The following is a 20,412-nucleotide window of genomic DNA, read 5'->3' as shown; positions in this document are numbered from 1 at the left end:
AACATTTAACTATAATATATTCTCTTTGGAAGATAAGATTTTTAACATAATAGAAACATATTGTCCCTTTAGTTTTTCTATTGTTGAAGAGAGATTACTTATATTAAACAGTTTTTTAAAACATTTGATTTCGATTTTGTTATGAACGTATTTAAGGAGTTTTTCCACTAAAAATTGAAAAAAAATTGATTTCTTTTTTCATTTTAGAAAATTGCAGCTAGGAGAGCAAGCATTTGCTGCATTTAAGCTAGTGTCATTATTTACTTCTCAGACATAGTCCTTTAATAATTCTGTATATACTATTTTATAAAGCATACAGAGTATTATTTTTATGTTTTGTCTTTAGTAGAATGAGGTTTTCTGGGGGGGCAGTATTGTCATTTCATGAAGTTAACTGCACAAGAGAAGACTGTGTAATTATTCATGTAACATACTCATTGGTACATTTTTTAAATGTTTATATAGATTGCAGTGATAAATTCAAGTCTTCTATGGTGACCAATGTCTGATTTTAAAAGTTTACAGAATTCTATGAGAGAAAATAAAAGGTATTATTGCAGATATAGCAGTTTGGACTATACAGCAAACAATATAAAAAATGGACAGCAATTTTTATTGAAATGGAGTGTATATTTTTAATTGGAATTGTAGAGATCTACTTTGTTACCTCAGACTTAGGTTTGAGTTTGGTAATGTGCTATCAGTGGAATCTTAATAATGTAGAAAGGTGAGAGGTAAAAGGAATAACATTCTAGGCATAGGTTTTCTGGATAAAGGTAATCTTAGTCCCAGGGGCTACCAAGTGGTTAGAATGAAAGTAGGAGGTACCCAGGATAGTGTGATACAGCATGAAATGCTGTGAAAGAGATTACAGTAGGACTAGTTAGGTACTTTACTATTTCAAATATTCTTTAAAATAGGTATGCCAGGCATAAACATTCTATTATATATGCATTTTCTTTTAATAGCTTATGGTAAGAAGATTTAGCCTATACACTATATAGTATTGCTTTTCTTCAAATTTATGGTCATCCACTTCGATGTTTCTATCAAAAATCAACCATAGAAAGTTTTATATTTTTTAATTAGTCAATTAGTAAGCTCAGTTTACTTTGTGTCAAAAAAATAAAAATAGTGTTTTCTCTTGGGAAATTTGAATAGTATTTGGTTAGATCACTTATTCTTTCTGGGGAACAACGATTGAGTGTTGGGGAGTGGCCACGGACTTCACTAAACACCTTGGAAAGCAATACATATAGAGTCTATACTGTGTATATAGGTACATATAGAAACAGGGTACACATAGATGGGAAGTGACACTTGCATTTCAGGTTTGCGTTGTCATCTTTTCCCCTAGATTGTATGCAGGTCCTGAAGTTGATATCTGGAGCTGCGGTGTTATTTTGTATGCTCTTCTCTGTGGCACCCTCCCATTTGATGATGAGCATGTGCCTACGTTGTTTAAGAAGATCCGAGGGGGTGTTTTTTATATCCCAGAATATCTCAATCGTTCTGTTGCCACTCTCTTGATGCATATGCTACAGGTTGACCCCCTGAAACGAGCAACTATCAAAGACATAAGGTGAATAGTCTTTTTGTTGCTATTAAGTACATATTCTAGTATTAATATTAGTACCACTACCTGAATGGCTGCTTTATGTTAGGCACTGTAACACTTGATTTTATATGAATTTTACTTTCCTTATTACATAAAGCTGGTCCTGTCACTCAACTTTTAAATATTTCAGATTGTTTCCCAAACTTTTCAGTTTAGGTAGCAAAGTATACAAGGCCCTTCATAGTAAAGGCTCAACGCTGTACCCCTTATACCAGAGCTTCAGCCACAGTGAACTTTTCCAGGTTCCTCAAACATAATGCATATTTTATGCCTCATGTCTTTGTTTATATTATTCCCTTTGCCTCTGATGCCTTTTCTGCATTTTTGGACCTGAAAGATTTCCATTCATCCTTTAAAATTCTGCTCACTTATCACCTTCCTTGTGAAATCACTTCTGATTCTCCTGAGCAGTTTTAGTTGCTTCCACTTCTGTGATTTCCACATTTTGTTCATGCTTTCATTCTCATTCTGCATCTAGTTGTTTTCAGTGTATCTTTCTCCTCTCTTGTAACTATAAAAGGGTAGAGAGAGTGTCTTATCATCTTTGTATATACAGTGCTAAAAGGTCTAGACATATAGTATACACTCAGAAAGTATTTGAATAAGTTTCAAATGGAAAAACAGGGTGAGAGTTATATATTTTACATACGGTTGATGAAATAAACCATAAAAAGTTTTGCTAAGATTTTGAATCCAAAAATAGCTGCTAGTGGGTTTGCTGAGAAGGATTTCTTGTTATGTGAGAAACTTTGGAAAGTGCAGTTGCTGGTGTTACTGTGAATATGACCTTTATATAGCACACACAAGTCAGGATGATTCATTGCCTTCTACTTTCTATTTATCAGTCATGTTTCTTAGAGGGTTTTTTGTTCTTACCTAACATTTCATCAGGTATTTATTTGCAAACGCATTCTTTTGACATCTTTCCAGAATACTTTGCCTTGTCTTCATATGCCAGAATATGACTCTTGGAATATTTAAATGGTGGCTGAGGTAGTTGTTTTTGTGACTGCTACTGATTTCTTTTGCACTCCCGTTGCACTCATGTACTGTTTTCTTCCCCCAGCCTCTCTTAGTGTTCCAGGCCACATACATAAAAATGTAAAATTGTAAAGTAGAACCAGATTTAGTTATGGAAGTGGACTTAGCAGGGCAAAACTCTTTTGTGTTCATAGTCCTTTAGAATAAATAGTTCACTTAATTGCCTTTCCTTAGAAAAGAAAATTAAGTATGCTAATATGTATATACTTGCACCTGTTTATATCAGCACATACATTGAGAATAGTAAAAGTACTGATTCTGTTATATTAAAGCAGGTGTCTGTATATTTACAAGTTTTAGAAGAAAAATGTAAATAAAAGTCTACTAGGATGAGTTAATTTACACATATGTAGGTGGTATAAAATAGTGGCAACCATCTCTGTACTTAAAATAATAACTTGAATTTATAGTTCTCATCATTTTTTAATTTATCCATATCCTGTTTATTAATGTTTGGGAATTCTTCATTTGACAAAATATGGTTCAACAGAGTTACTAATTATAAACCATTATTATATAACAGGTATTTTGCTAGGTACTTGACATATTTTATTGCATTGATTCTTAATAGGTAACTGTTATTATTCTCATTTTACAAACCATGAAACTGAAGCTTAGAAAGGTTATGTTTTGATTTATGTATCTGTTTGTCCCTATTAAATTTTAGGGTCTTTTAAATTAGGGACCAAGTATTAATATGTTCTAGGTATCGTGCATTTGATATGAATTAAGTTTTGAGTAAGTCTGTATTTGTGAAAATTACCCAGCTAATAAGAGGCAGGCAGAAGTAGGGCTCAGAAATTGCCTGATGCAGAAGCTGTACTACTCCCACTAATCCAGCCTGGCACACCAGTTCTGTGACATCCGTCCTTTCTCCAGAATACCATGATATGTTATATTTCTCTCATGTTACCACATTCTGTCTTATAGTTACAGGCACACCTAGTTTTACTGTGCTTCGCTTTACTGTGCTGTGTAGATACTTTGTTTTTTACAAATTGAAGGTTTGTGGGAACCTTGTGTTGTCAGATGATGGTTAGCATTTGTTATCAATAAAGTGTTTTTTAATTAAGGTATACACACTGCTTTTTTAGACATAATGCTATTGCAGACATAATAGACTACAGTATACTCTAAATGCAATTTTTATATGCACTGGGAAACCAAAATGTTGGCGACTTGCTTTATTGCAATATTCACTTTATTGCAGTGATCTGGAACCAAACCAGCAATCTCTCTAAGGTATGCCTGTATTTTTGTACGGATCTTTTTTTTTCTTTTAAGACGGTAAGCTATTGGAGGTTAGAAAATATATCTCAGTATTTATTCGTTCATTGAATCATTTTTGCTTTTATTTATTTAACAATTATTTATTTAACATCTACTCTGTTTAAGGTCCTATGCTAGGTGCTGGGAATATATTGGTAGGCAAGACAGACATTGTCTTCAGGAAAATCACATCTTTAAGTGCCGTAAGCTTAGTATTACTGTTAACGTTATTGTGGTTAAAAGTGAGTGTCTGAAGTTCAACTGTCTAATTACAAATTCTGATTCTTTGTTTACTAGCTATTGGCATATTCCTTATAACTCTTCATGCTTTAGCTACATCATATATAGTGGATTTGTTTAGAGGATAGTCCTAGGTTGAACCATATGAATTTACTATTTCTGTAGGTCTAAACACAGTTGAATATTAGAAACTGCAAACATTAATCCTAATATAATTAAAGCTTTTAGAATAATGCCCAGCATACAATATTAGCTATTAATATTACTTTAAAGTGAATATATAAGGACCTTTTAGCTGCACTTAAAGAAGTTTGCACACATTGTGAAGTTTCTAAAATTTGGTAGTCATCATAACTCATTTAGTCTTAAGTCATATATCAAAATCAGGTACTAGGCAATAGTGACAGAAGGACATAATTTCTGGTGGCTGTGTAGTAACCCATATGAAATGAATTGATTTTGTCTCAGGTGAACCTTCATAAACATCCTGGTTACTGCTTACCTTGGTCAAGTTAATTTAGAAATTGACTCCTGAAAATTAAAAGCTAGAAGTATATATATTTTTTTTACATGTGGAGGGTTGCTTTATTATTATAATTATTTTTTTAAATTGAAGTATAGTTGATTTACAAGGTCATGTCAGTTTCAGGTGTACAGCACAGTGACTCAGTTACACACACACATATATGTATATATATGTATGTATATATTCCTTTTCGGATTCTTTTCTGTTATAGGTTTCTACAAAATACTGAGTATAGTTCCCTGTGCTATACAGGAGGTTCTTGTTGCTTATCTATTTTATATATAGTAGTGTATATATGTTAATCCCAACCTCCTAATTTATTCCTCCCCCAGCCCCAAAGTATGGCTTTTTAATCGGCACTGTTATTATTATGAAGAACTGTGGTTCTTTTTCTGAATTAATTGGAAATGAAAATTTAGATTACTTCTCTATTTATTTTTTTAAACATTTATTGGTATAATTCACATACCATAAATTTGCTTCTTTAAATTGTATGATTCAGTGGTTTTTAGTATGTTCACAAAGTTAAACAGTCATCACCACTGTCTAATTCTAGAACATTTTTCTCATCCCCAAAAGAAACTCTATACCCATTTCCTCCTCCTTGCAGCCCCTGGCAACCACTAATCTACTTTCTGTTTTTATGGATTTCCCTCTTTTGGACATTTCATATAAATGGAATCATATGGGATGTGGCCTTTTGAGTATGGCTTCTTTCACTTAGCATGATGTTTTCAATGTTCTTTCATGGTGTAGCATGTATCAGTACATCGTTACTTTTTTGCTTGAAAGATATTCCATTGTTTAGATATACTAAATTTTGTTTATCTATTCATATTTGATATTTGAGTTGTTTCCACTTTTTGGCTCTTATATAATAATGTTGCCATGAACATTTATGTATAGGTTTTTAAATGGTCGTATGTTTTTATTCCTCTTGCATAGATGCCTAGAATTTGTAATTGTTGTACGTTGTTGTTGCTCTTGTTTGTTAAGTGATTTTATTGAACTAATTCCATAAGTCTATATTCTTTGTCATGGGTGGCCACTGAAGTCTCTGCTTGGTTAGCTTAATGGTCAGCTAATTATTAGACAAAGCTTTCCTTAAAGGCCTTGATCTAATAAGTCTCCCAGCCTTTGCTGAGGGACTTTGTGTGCATGTTGGGGTGTGTCTTCAGTGCTTTAGTGAAAAGTTCATAACTCTGCCTTAGTTTTCATTCCTGCTAGCACAGAGCCTCAAAGTCAACCAGTGATGAGAAATCAGGGCCTTTCTTGGAAATGAACACAGCCCTGCATTTGTGAGTCCCAGGATTATGTAAGAGTATTTCAAGGACCCTTATGGAATTTACTTCCCAAACTTTTCCTTTTTAGTTTTTTGACGAGCTTCTTGTTTGCTCCAACTCTTATTGCTGCTTTTAGCAGCTGGGATGTTAGACAGTTGCCATTGATTGTTTTTGACAAATGTTCTGGGGAGAAGGCTTTGTAGAGGGAGCTCTGAGTCAGGTCAGATGAAGACAGGGCTTGAGTGTAGAGGTTTCCAGAGATCTGCCGGCCATGTCAAATAATGACAGTTCTCTTGGGATAGGACTTTTGGAGAACTCTAAACCTATTCTCTCCCCATCCCCCCACCAGTGGTTGCTAGATGCTGGTTTTTTGGGCTACAATGATTGTGAGGCTGTTGGTTTTCAAGGCTACCGTAGAAATGGGGAAAGGATATGGATATGGAGTAACTTAACGCTTTATTGACTGGGGGATTTTTGCAGAAACTAAGACTAACACCTGTGGCTGTAATACGTCTCTGGTGAAAAATGTGTTAAAGTGTCACAAATCTCTCTGTTCTTACTGAGACTCGGCCAATTTTTTAAACAAACACTCCTCAGATTATTACAGGCCTTTGGTTAATTTCCAGAGTTCTGAAAAAGTTGATTTTGACAACTTTCACTAGTAATCTCATTTCTGTTACGGAAGAATGAATTTTTGGAGTTCATTCAAAAGTGTTCATCTTCCCTATTTGTCATTGATATTTTAAAAACGTTAGATGTGTAACAATTTATTTTTTTCTATTATTTCTTTTGAAAAAATTAGTGTTCACCAGTCATTTTTATTACTAAACATTTATTTAAGTGCTTATTATTATCATGATATAGCAATTAAACACATTTATGAATTCATTTTTGATCATTGGCTATTCATCATTTATTCTGCATTTATTGAGCATTTACTCTGTACTGGGTACTGGAATGCAGGTAAATAAGGCATGGTCCCTGTTTCAAGGAGTTCCCAGTTTAGTGGGGAGGATTAAGAAAAAAAACTGTAACAACTATAAGAAAGTATGAGTGTTATAATAGCATCATCTACTAGAAGCTGTAGAAGTTTCATCTCTATGTGTATACTCAAGGCCTGGCACACCATCATTTCTCACTTGGGCTATTGCACTAGCATCCTCCTCCTCATCATCATTATTACCCTTATCTTTTATCTTTTCAATTCAATTTCTTTATCACAAGCAGAGTGATCTTTACAGAATGCAAATTAGATCATGTTACACCTGTCTCTTTAAAATCTTTCATTTATTTTCATCACCCAAAGGTTCATCCAAAAACCTTTTTTATAGCCTACAGCTGTCAGAAATACCTGATATCTTTTGCCACTCCAACCCGTAACTCATTATGATTTCATGAGTGTGGCCTCAGTTCAGTTCCTTGAACATAGCAAAATTTTTTCTTATCTCAGAGTCTTTGCATATATGGTTTCTTTTGCTGGGAATACCTGTTCCTCAGCTCTGCTTAGCTGACTTCTAGTCATTCTGGTATCTGCTTAAATGTGGCTTCCTTGATCACCTACCTCCCATTCTGAATTATATACTCTTATTTTACCCTGTACTTTTCACTCATAATCTTTATCACAGGATTTTTATATTTGTATATTTGTAACTATATATTCATTTTTGAGAGTGTTTGTTTAATCTGTATTCAGCTAGAATATAATTTCTGTGAGAAGGAGTGTGCCTTTTTACCATGGTATGTCCTTAGTAAATATTCATAAATGAATTAGTCAATTGAAGGCATTCAGGTAAAATATATACTGATCTAAATTTAGCTTAGGGAGTGCCCAATTTACCATATAGCAATGCTTACACAATCTTGAAGGAATAGTACATGTTAGTTAAATGAAAAGGGGTGGGATATTCTAGGGTGGCAATAGTAACATCATGTGCAAAGGCCCAGAAGAGTGAGAAAATAAGATCTAGGAGACTGGTTCTCTTCTCAAACATTTTGGTTTGAGTACCCCTTTACAGTCTTAAAATTGAGGACTCCAAAGAGTCTTTTTTTAAATATAGGTCATATTTATCAATATCATATTAGAAATCAAAACTGAGAAATTTTAAAGATATTTAATTCACTTAATAATAATAAACTACTACATGTTATCCTGAATAATATGTGTCTTATGAAAAATAACCTTATTTTCCAAAACAAGAAAATATGGTGACAAGAGTACTTTTATTTTACATTTTTCAAATCCTCTAAGTCAGAGACAGCAGCTAGGTTCTCATTATCTGCTTCTTCAGTCATCTGTTGCAATATGTTGTATTAGTTGAAGTCTAGGAAAAATATTGGATCTCAGATAAGTGGTGGGAAAAGGGAGGAACATTTCCATAGCCTTTCAGATAGTTACAGATATTCTTCTTTGATATTAAACCAAAGCTTAATGTGTTAATTGCAATAGCAAATAAGAAAACATATCAGTGAACTTTTATACTTTATTACATTAAAATCCACTGGTCTATTCTGTATTTTGAGTGGATCTTTTGCCCATATATGATTCTGTAACATCTTGCATTGGTCATATGGAAAATATTGGGTTATTGAGGTAGACTGATGTTCCAAATGGTGACACATTTTATTATATAATTTAAAATTACAGTCATTATCCTCTTCATGATAAAAGTAGTAGTCTTTAAGTATTGAGAAGCTGTCAAACTCTTGGAGACAGACACAAATTGTACAAAATTCTAACATTTTGCTTGAAAGCTTGAATTTTATGATTGGCAACAAATACTGCCAGTTGTTTCCTTTGACGTGACAGGCTCGTTTCATTTATTTTTGAGAAAATGTCAGCCAAATACCCAAGTCTGAATGATCATAGTTATTCAAGGGCAGGGATGAATCAACTTACCCAGGGTCCCATAGCTAGAAAGTGACTAGAGACCAGGTCTTTCTGATTCTGTTATATTGTATTACCCCATGTCTAAATTGTTCGGGACTTGCCAAAGCATGTTCTTACAATAGTGTATTGTGGTATTTTTCCTAGAGAGCATGAATGGTTTAAACAAGATTTGCCCAGTTACTTATTTCCTGAAGACCCCTCCTATGATGCTAACGTCATTGATGATGAGGCTGTGAAAGAAGTGTGTGAAAAATTTGAGTGTACAGAATCAGAAGTAATGAACAGTTTATATAGTGGTGACCCTCAAGACCAGCTTGCAGTGGCTTATCATCTTATCATTGACAATCGGAGAATAATGAACCAAGCCAGTGAGTTCTACCTCGCCTCTAGTCCCCCAACTGGTTCTTTTATGGATGATAGTACCATGCATATTCCCCCAGGCCTGAAACCTCATCCAGAAAGGATGCCACCTCTTGTAGCAGACAGCCCTAAAGCAAGATGTCCGTTGGATGCACTGAATACAACTAAGCCCAAATCTTTAGCTGTGAAAAAAGCCAAGTGGCATCTTGGAATCCGAAGTCAAAGCAAACCATATGACATTATGGCTGAAGTTTACCGAGCTATGAAGCAGCTGGATTTTGAATGGAAGGTAGGAAATTGTAGTATATGAAGATCATTTGTAGAAGCCATTTTTTGTGTAGTATGCTGCTCTGAGCTGCTGAATTGAGTACTAAGGTCAATAAAAAAAGTTGGTTTTGATTTAGATATGAATTTAGTGGTCTTGATGCTTCTGGCTGATAAATCCCATTCTTTCCAATAGTGTACCATGTACATTCAAAACAAAAAACAAATCTCTGTAAGGATATGAAGAACTGTCAATGTTGGGGACCTATGTATTTTTTAAATTATAGAATAGCATTCTTGGCTGAGAAACAAAGTTTTAATCAACTTGAAATCTCTTGAGAATTTAATCTCTTGAATCTCTTGAGAAATCTCTTGAAAACCTGTTTCAGCATGCATCATAACAATAAAAAGTCATGTGTCTTCAAAGATACTGTGTTTTTACTTTTCTCTCTCCTTTTTAAGGGAGGGTTTTTTTCTTTTTGCCAGTAGCTGTAACAGCAAGTGGTTGATACAAATTATACCATCAGGACATATTTATTCAGTAAACAAATACGTTTCTGTAAGTTGAGAAAAATCTGTCTTATTTGGCTTGTTCTTTTAGTCCTTAGTTGTGGTATATTTTTCTTATTCTCAGCCCACATTTTACTTTTTTATTAGTACTCAAATTCATTTCAGTTCTATTTGAGTATATGTGGGGGGAAAATCAGTTTTTTATTTTCAGGTATCTTTTACTCTTGTTCCTTTCTTGAGGACTGTGAATGTACTTTTAGCTGAAGAAAAAAATTTTCAAACATATCATGTAAATATTCACTTGACATGTTTTTATTTCATTATTTGTACATGGAATGAATCCATTAAAAAAAACATACCTCCCTTTTCTGAAGCAGTTTTATTTAGTTAAAAAGGAGATGTTAATGTCTTTAAAATTCTTACTGAGAAATTTTTGGAACCAATTTGATAAGATGTTTTGAAAACCAGAATCTTCTTTATCTCAGTTGCGGTTTTATTATCTTCAAAAGGCAAATAGTATCTTCTTTACGAGATTACTACGATACTTAAATTTTGTGGCAGTACCTGTTAACAGTGCCTGATTCAAACCATTGACATGTTATTTGTCCTTTTTCTGTCTATTCTATATTCATAGGTAAAGGTATCCAAGTTGATACCTTTGGGCAACCAAAATATTACTGATGGTTTAGAGTGGAGGCATATCTGGAAAGAAGGCTGGACTCTAGAGTCTCTGAGTTCCCTTTGAATTTTAACCGTTGTACACAGTATGGTTAGTGGGATTAAATAAATACTAAATTACTGTGTAATGTTAAAAAAAAAAGATCATTCAGGAATTCCCTCTCTACCCCACCTCTATCAGTTATTTGTTTTGATATTATTCTTTGCAATAAGAATAAGGGAGATATTTTGTAGTTTGTTGTTTCGAATGTTTTTCCTTAAAGATTTTTCATTTTAGGTAGTGAATGCATACCATCTACGTGTAAGAAGAAGAAATCCAGTGACTGGCAATTATGTGAAAATGAGCTTACAGCTGTACCTAGTTGACAATAGAAGCTATCTTTTGGACTTTAAAAGCATTGATGGTAAGGAAGCCATGCAGGCATGAGCTCTGAGAAGATAAAAGTTGGCACTAGTTGACAAGATATTAAACCATCTCAAAGACATGGTGGGTAGGTCTTCTATACTGGTTTTTAAGTAATCTAGACTTAACTAAAAATGTAAGTGAAACAGAGGACTGAAGACATGGAAAATCTCTAATCTAGCACTTCTCCAAAAGAAGTGCTTCCTTCATATAAAAAAAGTCATTTGTAGTGTTGCCTGTGGAGAAAAGTAAGGAACAACAGGAAAGCAATTTTTACCTAAAATTAGTTGATGTTGTTAGATTCTTTGTCACACTTCTCCATTTATCTTTTATCAGTAAGCATTATAATATCTAAACTTCATTCTTCATCAGCTTCTTTCATCTTGGGTGGCCAAGGTATCCAGATAGGCCTTTCCTGGGATTTGGGCTGGATTTTGGTGCCCATGGCCATCCAGGAGGCAGAGGAGTCAACGGAGGTGGTCATGTCCTTGGACATGAGTCAAACCTGAGTCAAACCTGGCTGAGCAAATGTGCTTATTCCACACAGGGGCCCAAGTGGGATACAAGCAGAATAAACCAAGAGTCCACTGCTGGATGGAACCAGAGGAAAACGGACTTCATAGTTAGGGAAGTTGTTTTCAACAGCATTTAAACTTTATTCTTGAACTGCCATCAACTGTAGCTGTGTTTATATGGTCCCCAGACCACTTCATCAAAATGACCCAGAGTTCTTATTAAAAAGAGGATTCTTAGGAACTCTCCCAGACCTAGCAAATCAGAATCTCTGGAGATGGGTCCTGGGAAACTGGGAATCTGCATTTTACCCAACATTTCCCTTGCCCCTTCCCCTAGGCAGTTGCAATGTACACTGAAGGATCAGTGCAATGGTAACTTTTGTTTTTATCTTAATGATTTTTTTCTGTTGATACAACGCAAGAAAATAATCCTCCAAAGGTGTGCTTTCTTCAAATGAAAGGGATATCAGTTTGATTTCAAGGTTACTGTTGAATACTGTGTTGAGAAGGATTTAGGAGTCACATTTTGCCCGTATGGGAGTGTTGAGATTGGTTAGTGATGTCTGTTATGATCGTGGGAGGGAAAAGCTTTTGCCACCCCCTGCTCCTAAAACACTGAAACATGACATTTGCTGTCAGGTTGCCCTTGCTCAGATGTGTTTACTTAATATTCTGAATAAGGTATCTTCATAGGAAGGGCTCGGGCAAATGTACCTTTCATATAAATTGCTCTTCTTTGGTCCATTTCAGATGAGGTGGTGGAGCAGAGGTCTGGCTCCTCAACGCCCCAGCGGTCCTGCTCTGCTGCTGGCTTACACAGACCGCGATCCAGTTTGGATTCTGTAACTGCGGAGAGCCATTCGCTCTCTGGCTCTCTCACGGGCTCCCTGATCGGGAGCACATCGTCTTCCGTTCCACCTCGCCTGGGCAGTCACACCATGGAGTTTTTTGAAATGTGTGCCAGTCTGATCACTACTTTAGCCCGTTGATGATCTTTCCTTAGTTTCTATCTTTCTGTTTTTGCACTGTGAAAATCAGATATATTCTTTAAATTATTGTTTTACTTATGGATATCACATACTCGGCAGTACTGGTTGAGAGCTGTGACTATCTCCAGGGGACGCTCAACGCCATTGAAATGAGTGAAAAGGAAAATGTCTAGCATTTTATTTACTGTAGACCTCTGTAATTCTGTTTTGCCTATGATAAATTTACATAGGTAGTATCTTTAATACGTGAACACTGATGAAGATTATTGTTAATCTAAAATTGTGGATTCACTACAGATGATTAATACACCTTTACTGGTGAACCATCTCAGTCAAAGGGGGTTTTGGCAACATCTTCTTGCTTTACTGTTTAGTGTAGATAAATCCAGTTTGCTTCCTAAATTTCAGCAGGCTTTAAGCTGTGTTTATGCACAAGAAGATTAAAAAATAGCCCAAACATTAGTAAGATAGTAATTAAATGTTGAAATCTTAAGAACCAGCCCCCCAAATTTCAGAAACCAAGTTCTGCTAGCAGTTTTTGCAAATATTGCCAAGTGTTCAACAGAAGGGCTGTGGTCCTGAAACAGGTAACGGTCATTTCCAGGTTCCTTAAAAACAGCTATAACCAACTAGAGGTTTTATCTTGAGATTTTCCTGAATAACATATTTAAGAGCCTTCAAGGTTCTACTCAGTACTGGAACATCTGGAATTACAACCACCTTTGTCTTTTTCATAAACTTATATCATTTTACAACATGCCTTCAAAATCTACGTTTCTCAAATTCTTTTTCACTCTATTTATTTTTGTATTTCACCAAGCATGATAAAATAGACAGTTAAATGAAACAAAGCAAAATGCCAACAGTCTCTTAAAGAGAACTCTTATCTTTGATCTCTTATTGTGTGTGGTGGTGAGGAGTATGTGTGTATGTGTGTGTCCTGTTGCATCCCATAATGCTAATTATTCATCAGAAGTTTGTTACTGTATTCACCCCCCTCCCTCACCTTCCCTAGTCACCTTTGTCTTTGTTTATTGTTTGATCCTAGTGGCTAATTGACTCAGCTTTGAAATCTTTTCTGGTTCTCTTTCTTTGTTCTATATCTTGGTTGCTAGCCATCCAGTTTGAAACACTGTTCTGGCCCTAAGGGCTTTTGTGTACTTCCAAAGCTCGGTAGACTGTGACTTTCACTGTTGAACCTGGTAGGGCAGGGAAGCCTTAAACATTCAAAAAATTCTCTCTTGAATAAATATATGTGTTGTTTACATATATACATATATGTATTCGCACCAGTGCTTTTAAATGAAAAACCAAACTTTTTTTTTTTTTTGGCTTTCTGCAGGTTTTTTTAAGGCTTTTAAAAAAACAAAAAACCTGTATACAGCAGGGTAGATAATAGCCCATTGATTATATTTTGTTTTAGTAAAAATATTTAATTTTAAAATTATGTATAATTTATCGAATTTGTATTTATTCATTTGTCTTGTTTAATATGTTATAATTAACAATCTTATTCACCTGACTTACCCTATAAAAGATTAAGCTCTTGAAAACAAAAATTGACATTGCCTTGACAGGTTTCTCTTTGCCAAAAATAATGTGTTTTCTACCAAGAAGCAAATGAGAATGTTAGACCAAATTTCTCTTGTGTTTATGAAAGACAAGTATGTCTGTCTTTAAAGAGCTTTGAGTCAGGAGTTTGCAGTGTGTCACATCATATTGTTTTGCAGAACTTTTTAAAAATGGTGTTATATAACTTTTAAGCCTGATTTCTTAATATCAAAGTACAAGGAATCCTTATTAGCCAATTTGGGAAAGAGGGTGGGGTTGCAGTTAAGATGTGTTAAGTTTAAACCTTTGAAAGATTGCCATCTAGTGGCATCGAAGGATACTTTTTTGTGAATATTTTTATAGGGAAAAGCAGTCCTGCTGCATATAGGTATGGCATAATTTTGGCCTCAACAAATGTGTAAATACCTCTTTTGGGAAAAGCAGGGCCACCTCATAATACTTGCCTATGAATGGGGTGACCTTCAAAATAAGGAATTAATCTGATTCCTTATTCCCAATGACAAAATCCCTAACAATTTTGAAGACAGAGAAACGGAAGGAATCCAGTGGCATTTTAGCTTCTTTAGTCTAATGAATCAAATGTTAGAAACTTATATCAAAATTACTTTAAATGGATGATTGTCATGTTTTTTAAGAGTTAAAATGTTATTTACTATTTTCTCATTCTTACCAGCATTTATGAATATCTACATTTTGATAGCCATCTGTTGAATTTTAGGAGAACCAAGGGTCACAGTTTGGGTTCTTGTGTCCTTAAGTTTTTAGAGCACAGCTCTTCTGTGAATGTAGATGGCATAGTACTTTGTTTGTAGAGAGAAGAGTACAGGAGGCTCAGCCCAGCATAACAGGGCTAGAACATTTTCATAGGAGACTCTTTGTTGCTAATGAGCAGGGAGAGGGAAAGAAATCAGTTGCTAAGTTCCCACATTTCAGTCTTGTAAACTGGGTAATTGTGGATGTGGTATGTGGTAGACAGACCTGGGGTAGGAGCAGTTTCTTCATGTTAAGATTCTGGAGGAGAGCTTCTATTATTAGGCTACAGATAAAGTCTTAGCTATATCATGGAAAATGGAGTCCATACTGGTTCTAGAATAGCATTTCCCAAACTGCATTCTGTCAGATGCTCTGTAGAAAAGGGGTTTCATTGAGCATGTTTGGAAAATGATGCACGTTACTCTCCTGCTTGAAGATGATAAAGGATGTGGGCATAAAGACTTTGACCAGTCCTTCTGTGAAAAAAAGAAAACCATTTAACTTTGTTTAATCCTGCTTTGCCCAGGTTAATTTAAACATGGTTTTAAACTGACTATCCCCTGGGAAAAAACATATTTGAAAAATACTATTTTAAGAAAAGTATTGTACTAGGTTGCCATAATGGGTAGATAAGAATAAAATTAAGATTTCCTTTTCCCTTATCAATTATTGGAGAGAATCTGGTTCAAAATCAGAATAATTTCATTTTATCCTGTAGACATATTCATCTTGAGTGAATGCTGGATTCGTAGAATTTTATATGTCTACAACTTGTTTCATAACACCTTGATTTTCTTAATCAGGTTGTGGTATTTTGTGGAGAGCAAAATTTATTCTTTTTTGTGATGAATGAATAACTGAAAAACCTTAACCAAGATTACTTCTAAAAATGGTCTAAGAGACTAGTAACTAATGCTTATGGCTCTATGGGTAATGAGTCAATAACATTGATTCTTACTTTCAGAAAGTATAATCAGTGAACATTTTCTAAATACTTTTATATATAGAACGCCATATTTAGATCTAATTCCTGTTATTCTTTAATGAAGGAACAAACAACATCCCAAATTAGGTATGTTGGGAGGGAGGGAGGCACACTGTTATAAGTTGGGCTTTTGTTTTCATCAACAAATTTTTGAGACACTTTTTTAACCACTAGTGTTTGCATTCCTTGATACTTGCCAGCTATAAAGAGAATCCAAGAGCCTAAATTATTCAGAAATAACAGTATTCCATGTCAGGGAATTGGCTGTATGTAGTACAGACAATTCTCCCCTTTCTGCAAATAGGTTTCCTGGGACAGTTACATAATCCTGGGCTTGCTTTCTCTTATTCCCTAGCCAGTTTGTACTCAGGGAATACAAATTGATTTTTTATTAGATGAGATGTAATTGAGAAGATAATCGTAGACAACTGTTACAGATTTTTTGACTATTTGGATTTATCTGTAAATGTACAGTATATTGAGTTAATACAAGCAATGCACCTTCCATTTATAAAATATAAGGTCTTGGAATGTGCCTACCATAGACACTGCATGTTTGTCTATTCACTGGTTAATAATTTAAATCCTGTTAATGGCTGTGAAATCTCAATATCTAAATGTTAGACATGTTCACAGTTTTGTCTGTTTTTATTTCTTTTTAAAGACCTCCACGTTTTCAATTTCACACTTCTTTACCTGATCATTCTGTCGCTCTGTGACTTTTAAAATAGGGAATGTACTTTATTTTAATAATAGTTCTCAGAAACTCTAAAATTCTGGATGAGGGATCTGTGCAATCTATTTGTAAGTCACATCCTGTGTTGGGCCTCATTTTTGTAACCTCTAAAGTGGGAGGGATAGATTAAAAGACCTCTGAGTTACCTTTCAGCTTTAAAGTTCTGTCTTCTCTGCCTTTTCATATGATTTGTATTAGTGCTCACTTTTTACTCATTTAGAGATTTTATACTAGTGTGAATGGTCTGTATTTGTTTGGCGAGGTGTTTTGAAGGTATATACTAAAATATTTTTCTAAATACAGCTGCCTCCCTGGAATACAAATGGTAAAAATCATCCAGAAAATCAAACATGTTAAAATGTCATGTGCACTTGCCATAAAGCAAAAGATTACTAATTTGGAGTGATGGAAGTGTTCCATACATTTTAATAGTGATTTTTAGATCCAGAGACCCTCCATATCTTCTATTAACTTATTTAATACGTTACAGTAACCTTGTGAGTTAACGATTTTCCAGATGAGAAAGCAGGACCAGAAAGCTCTTCACAAGGCTTTAATGTCATACAAGTGTTCAATGATGATCACTGCTCTTTATATGCCCGCTTCCTCTGGGGGAAAACAGTCTGAATCACTGAAATATCTGCATAGTTGAGTAATGAAAATAAAGATGTATTGCTTTCAGGTCTTAGAGTGACATGAAGTAGTCTTAACTGAATATTTTTTAGTTTAATTATTTGAACCAGTTGATTGTACTAACTAGATGTAATTATCGTAAGTATTTATGATTAGCATATTGACTTTTGTTAAGTACTTCTAAGTTATTGAGGGTGCTTAAAAAATACTGAAGAAACTCTTTAGGACATGATTCTTCCTTAACTTTATTTATATGATTCTCATAGCAAAGATTTTTTTAGAAAGTAAAACTAGCCCCAACTCCTATCTTATTAAATCATAGTTTTTGACTATTAATCTAAATTAGGCTTATCTTGATTTCATATACAGATTGATAATTTTTCATTTTATATGCATATTAGATGATAAGATGCTATTTTCATAGAGTATATTTCTATTCACAAACTACCTAATTATTATTGGCTTGATATGGATTCTTTTAAACCTTGTAAAAATTTGAAATGTAATTTATGTTTGAGCTTTTAAAAGTGTATCTTATTTAAGCAAGTTGCTGGCATCCTTACCAGCCTTTCCCTATATAATTATAATGCATTTGATGCCTCCGACCAGTAATAACATAAAGAACGGGACCCACAGTCTAGACTATGTTGAGTTTTAATTAAACTTTTTCATTCATAACCTGATAAGAATCAGGCTGGGTCTAGAAGTTAGACTGCGGGACTGTATTAATTTCATGAGCCAATGTTAATGTTTACTGCCAGCCTGCATAGCAATGCCAGTTTGCAGCCATGATTGTGTATGTGACTTTTGGTAACTACTGTTTATATGTAAAGCAGCTCAGACATTATGGAAGTAGCTCACGGTTATTTGGACAAGCAGGGTAAGTAAATTTAAGTTACATTTGAAAAAGTGCAATTAAGGAAATCCGAGAGCAGAATGCTCTTTCCAGGAAAAAAGTGAAGTGCTTATAGAATATCCTAGCATGACAACTCTTTTGTTTTTTTTGGGTTTTTTTTAATTTTTATTTATTTTTTATTTTTTTATTTTTTGCTTTATAACAAATTTAATCAGTTATACATACAGAGAATTTTGACAAGGTTCATACAGTGGGAATTTTTTAATTCGCGGTTTGCTACTTTGTGTAGATTTAAAACTTCAAGGAAGGATGGGAGGGAGGCTCGAGGGAGGGGATATGGGGACATGTGTGTGCATATGGCTGATTTGCTTTGTTGGGCAACAGAAACTAACAGTATTGTGAAACAATTATACTCCAATAAAGATGTATTAAAAAAAAGACTGAAGAAAAAAAAATTTCAAGGGAGGAATAGGAACATTCTAGCCAAGGAGAACTGCATATTTAATTTTTGCTGCTAATTTAAGCATGCATTTTTCACAGCTAAAAGTCCTTTTTAAGTTTTGTTACAAAGAAAGTCCATTTTTCTAGACAGATAACATTTTCCTAAGATGGAAAAAACAGATCCACTAAAAAAAAACACCTTAATTAATTGTGCCTTTTCTCTTGAATTGTAGGACTATTAATTAGTCAAAAACTTGTTTAAACTGTGTTTTTTCCCTAATGCCTCTCATTTTCCCTTAAATCTCTCCTCCACAAACAGTCACATTGTTTGCTTTTGCCTATTTGTTTTCAGGTTCCTTTGGCCAGACCTCACTATCATTGTCAGAAATTGTCACTAAATGTGTTTTTCTGTTTGTTTTATGTTGCTTCACTTTTTAAGTCACCTTGGTAAAAGTTTGGCTGCCTTTTCATGTTTTTAAAATGAATGCAGTGAATAGCAGTCTTTATATTTCAACCCTTTAAAAAGTTTGTAAATGAAAGAAATAATGCAGAGCAAAGAACAAAATCTAATTTTGAATCTGATTCTCAGTTTGGCTGCTTGACAGCAGCAAGTCATTTAACCTCATTTAGTTTTTTTAATCTACAAAATGTGGATAATAACCTACCTCACAGATGTTGTGAGAAACTGAAAGCCCTTGTTTAAAATACAGGACTTACCATCATATTTAATGTAAATCCCTTCCTTTTTTTTAAATAGATATCTTTGATACTGATAGGATGAGTATCTTGATTTTAGGTAAGTCTTATGTGGTAAGAATATAGTGGTAAAAATGTTTAAGACCACAGTTTCACAAATTATGGTATTCTTATTTTAAGGGACTTTTAAATTTTCTTGAAAGTATCGAACATCCAAATATCAAATTTGTCTTTTGTTGCAGCAGATATTCAGAACTTCTTAAACTGTTGGCTGAAGATGCCTTAATGTACCAAAATACAGCTTTCTCTCCAGACTATTCACAAATATCTATGGTTGTATGATGTTTTGAGTGTTTAATGTAAAATTGTTAGAGAACTGTGAACTCTAAGCATAGTAATCTTAATGTTGTTTTAGGAAGAATGTGTTCTGTATCATGTATGCTTAAATATCATACAGTGACTTTTGAGTGCAACAAACAAAACTGAAAGTTGACAGCCATTAGGTTGTGTCCATGACAATCATAAGAAAATGTAAGATTGGATATTAATTGTTCAAAAAATTTTCAAGAACACTTTGCATTCATTCTTTCTTAGCCCATCTTTGGAAAAAAAAATCCCATAGGCTGATGCATTTACCCACCGAAGCACTTGATTACATATCTATTAAAATAATTTTTTTAACTGTTGAAGTTGGGATCATTTTCTCTAATTCATTTCAGGAAGGGGAAAAAAAAGACCAGACTCTTAGTGCTTTTGTGTTTTAATAACCATAGATTCAAAGTTCAGTTTTGTTTGTTATGTATTTTTTGTGAGTGTTAAATGATGAGTGGGAAGAATGTCTTCCAGCAACTGTGTGGTAAAGATGTCTTCTTGAATTACACAGCATTTCATAGTTATAGGTTCTCCCTAGTTAATACTTGCACTGTACAAACTCATAGGTAACAAACACAGAAGAGAAAAGCAGCCTATCTATCTGATTACTTATAAGCTTTTTTCACAAAATCAAATTAAAGTCTCTGGTTAATTTGAAAGCTGTTTTGTTCTGTTCAGTCATTAAGCTAATGTTCTGCAACTCAATTAATAGTTACAGACAAAGCCATTGTAGAACTTGGCTGCCTGTGATTCCTTGGAGATTCCATACCATCTTTGTCCACTTT

General features: G+C 34.2%; 1 protein-coding gene across 1 annotated transcript in view; it reads left to right on the top strand.

Moving 5' to 3' along the window:
- The window catches only part of PRKAA2 (protein kinase AMP-activated catalytic subunit alpha 2), a gene marked incomplete at its 5' end in the record, with an annotated part of 57,734 nt that extends 45,029 nt beyond the window's left edge, over positions 1-12,705 (top strand). The window contains 4 exons of the mRNA XM_081223818.1: positions 1,358-1,582; positions 9,009-9,513; positions 10,954-11,080; positions 12,345-12,705. Coding sequence (XP_081079944.1) covers positions 1,358-1,582; positions 9,009-9,513; positions 10,954-11,080; positions 12,345-12,583 — 1,096 coding nt within the window. The 3' untranslated portion in view covers positions 12,584-12,705. The remainder of the gene's footprint in view (positions 1-1,357; positions 1,583-9,008; positions 9,514-10,953; positions 11,081-12,344) is intronic.
- Positions 12,706-20,412: the final 7,707 nt, after the last annotated feature.

The sequence above is a fragment of the Mesoplodon bidens genome (assembly GCF_964165515.1).
Source record: "Mesoplodon bidens genome assembly, chromosome: 2".
NCBI lineage: Eukaryota > Metazoa > Chordata > Mammalia > Artiodactyla > Ziphiidae > Mesoplodon > Mesoplodon bidens.
The sequence above is the reverse complement of the archived record's forward strand: the minus strand, read 5'-3'. Positions and strand labels throughout refer to the sequence as shown.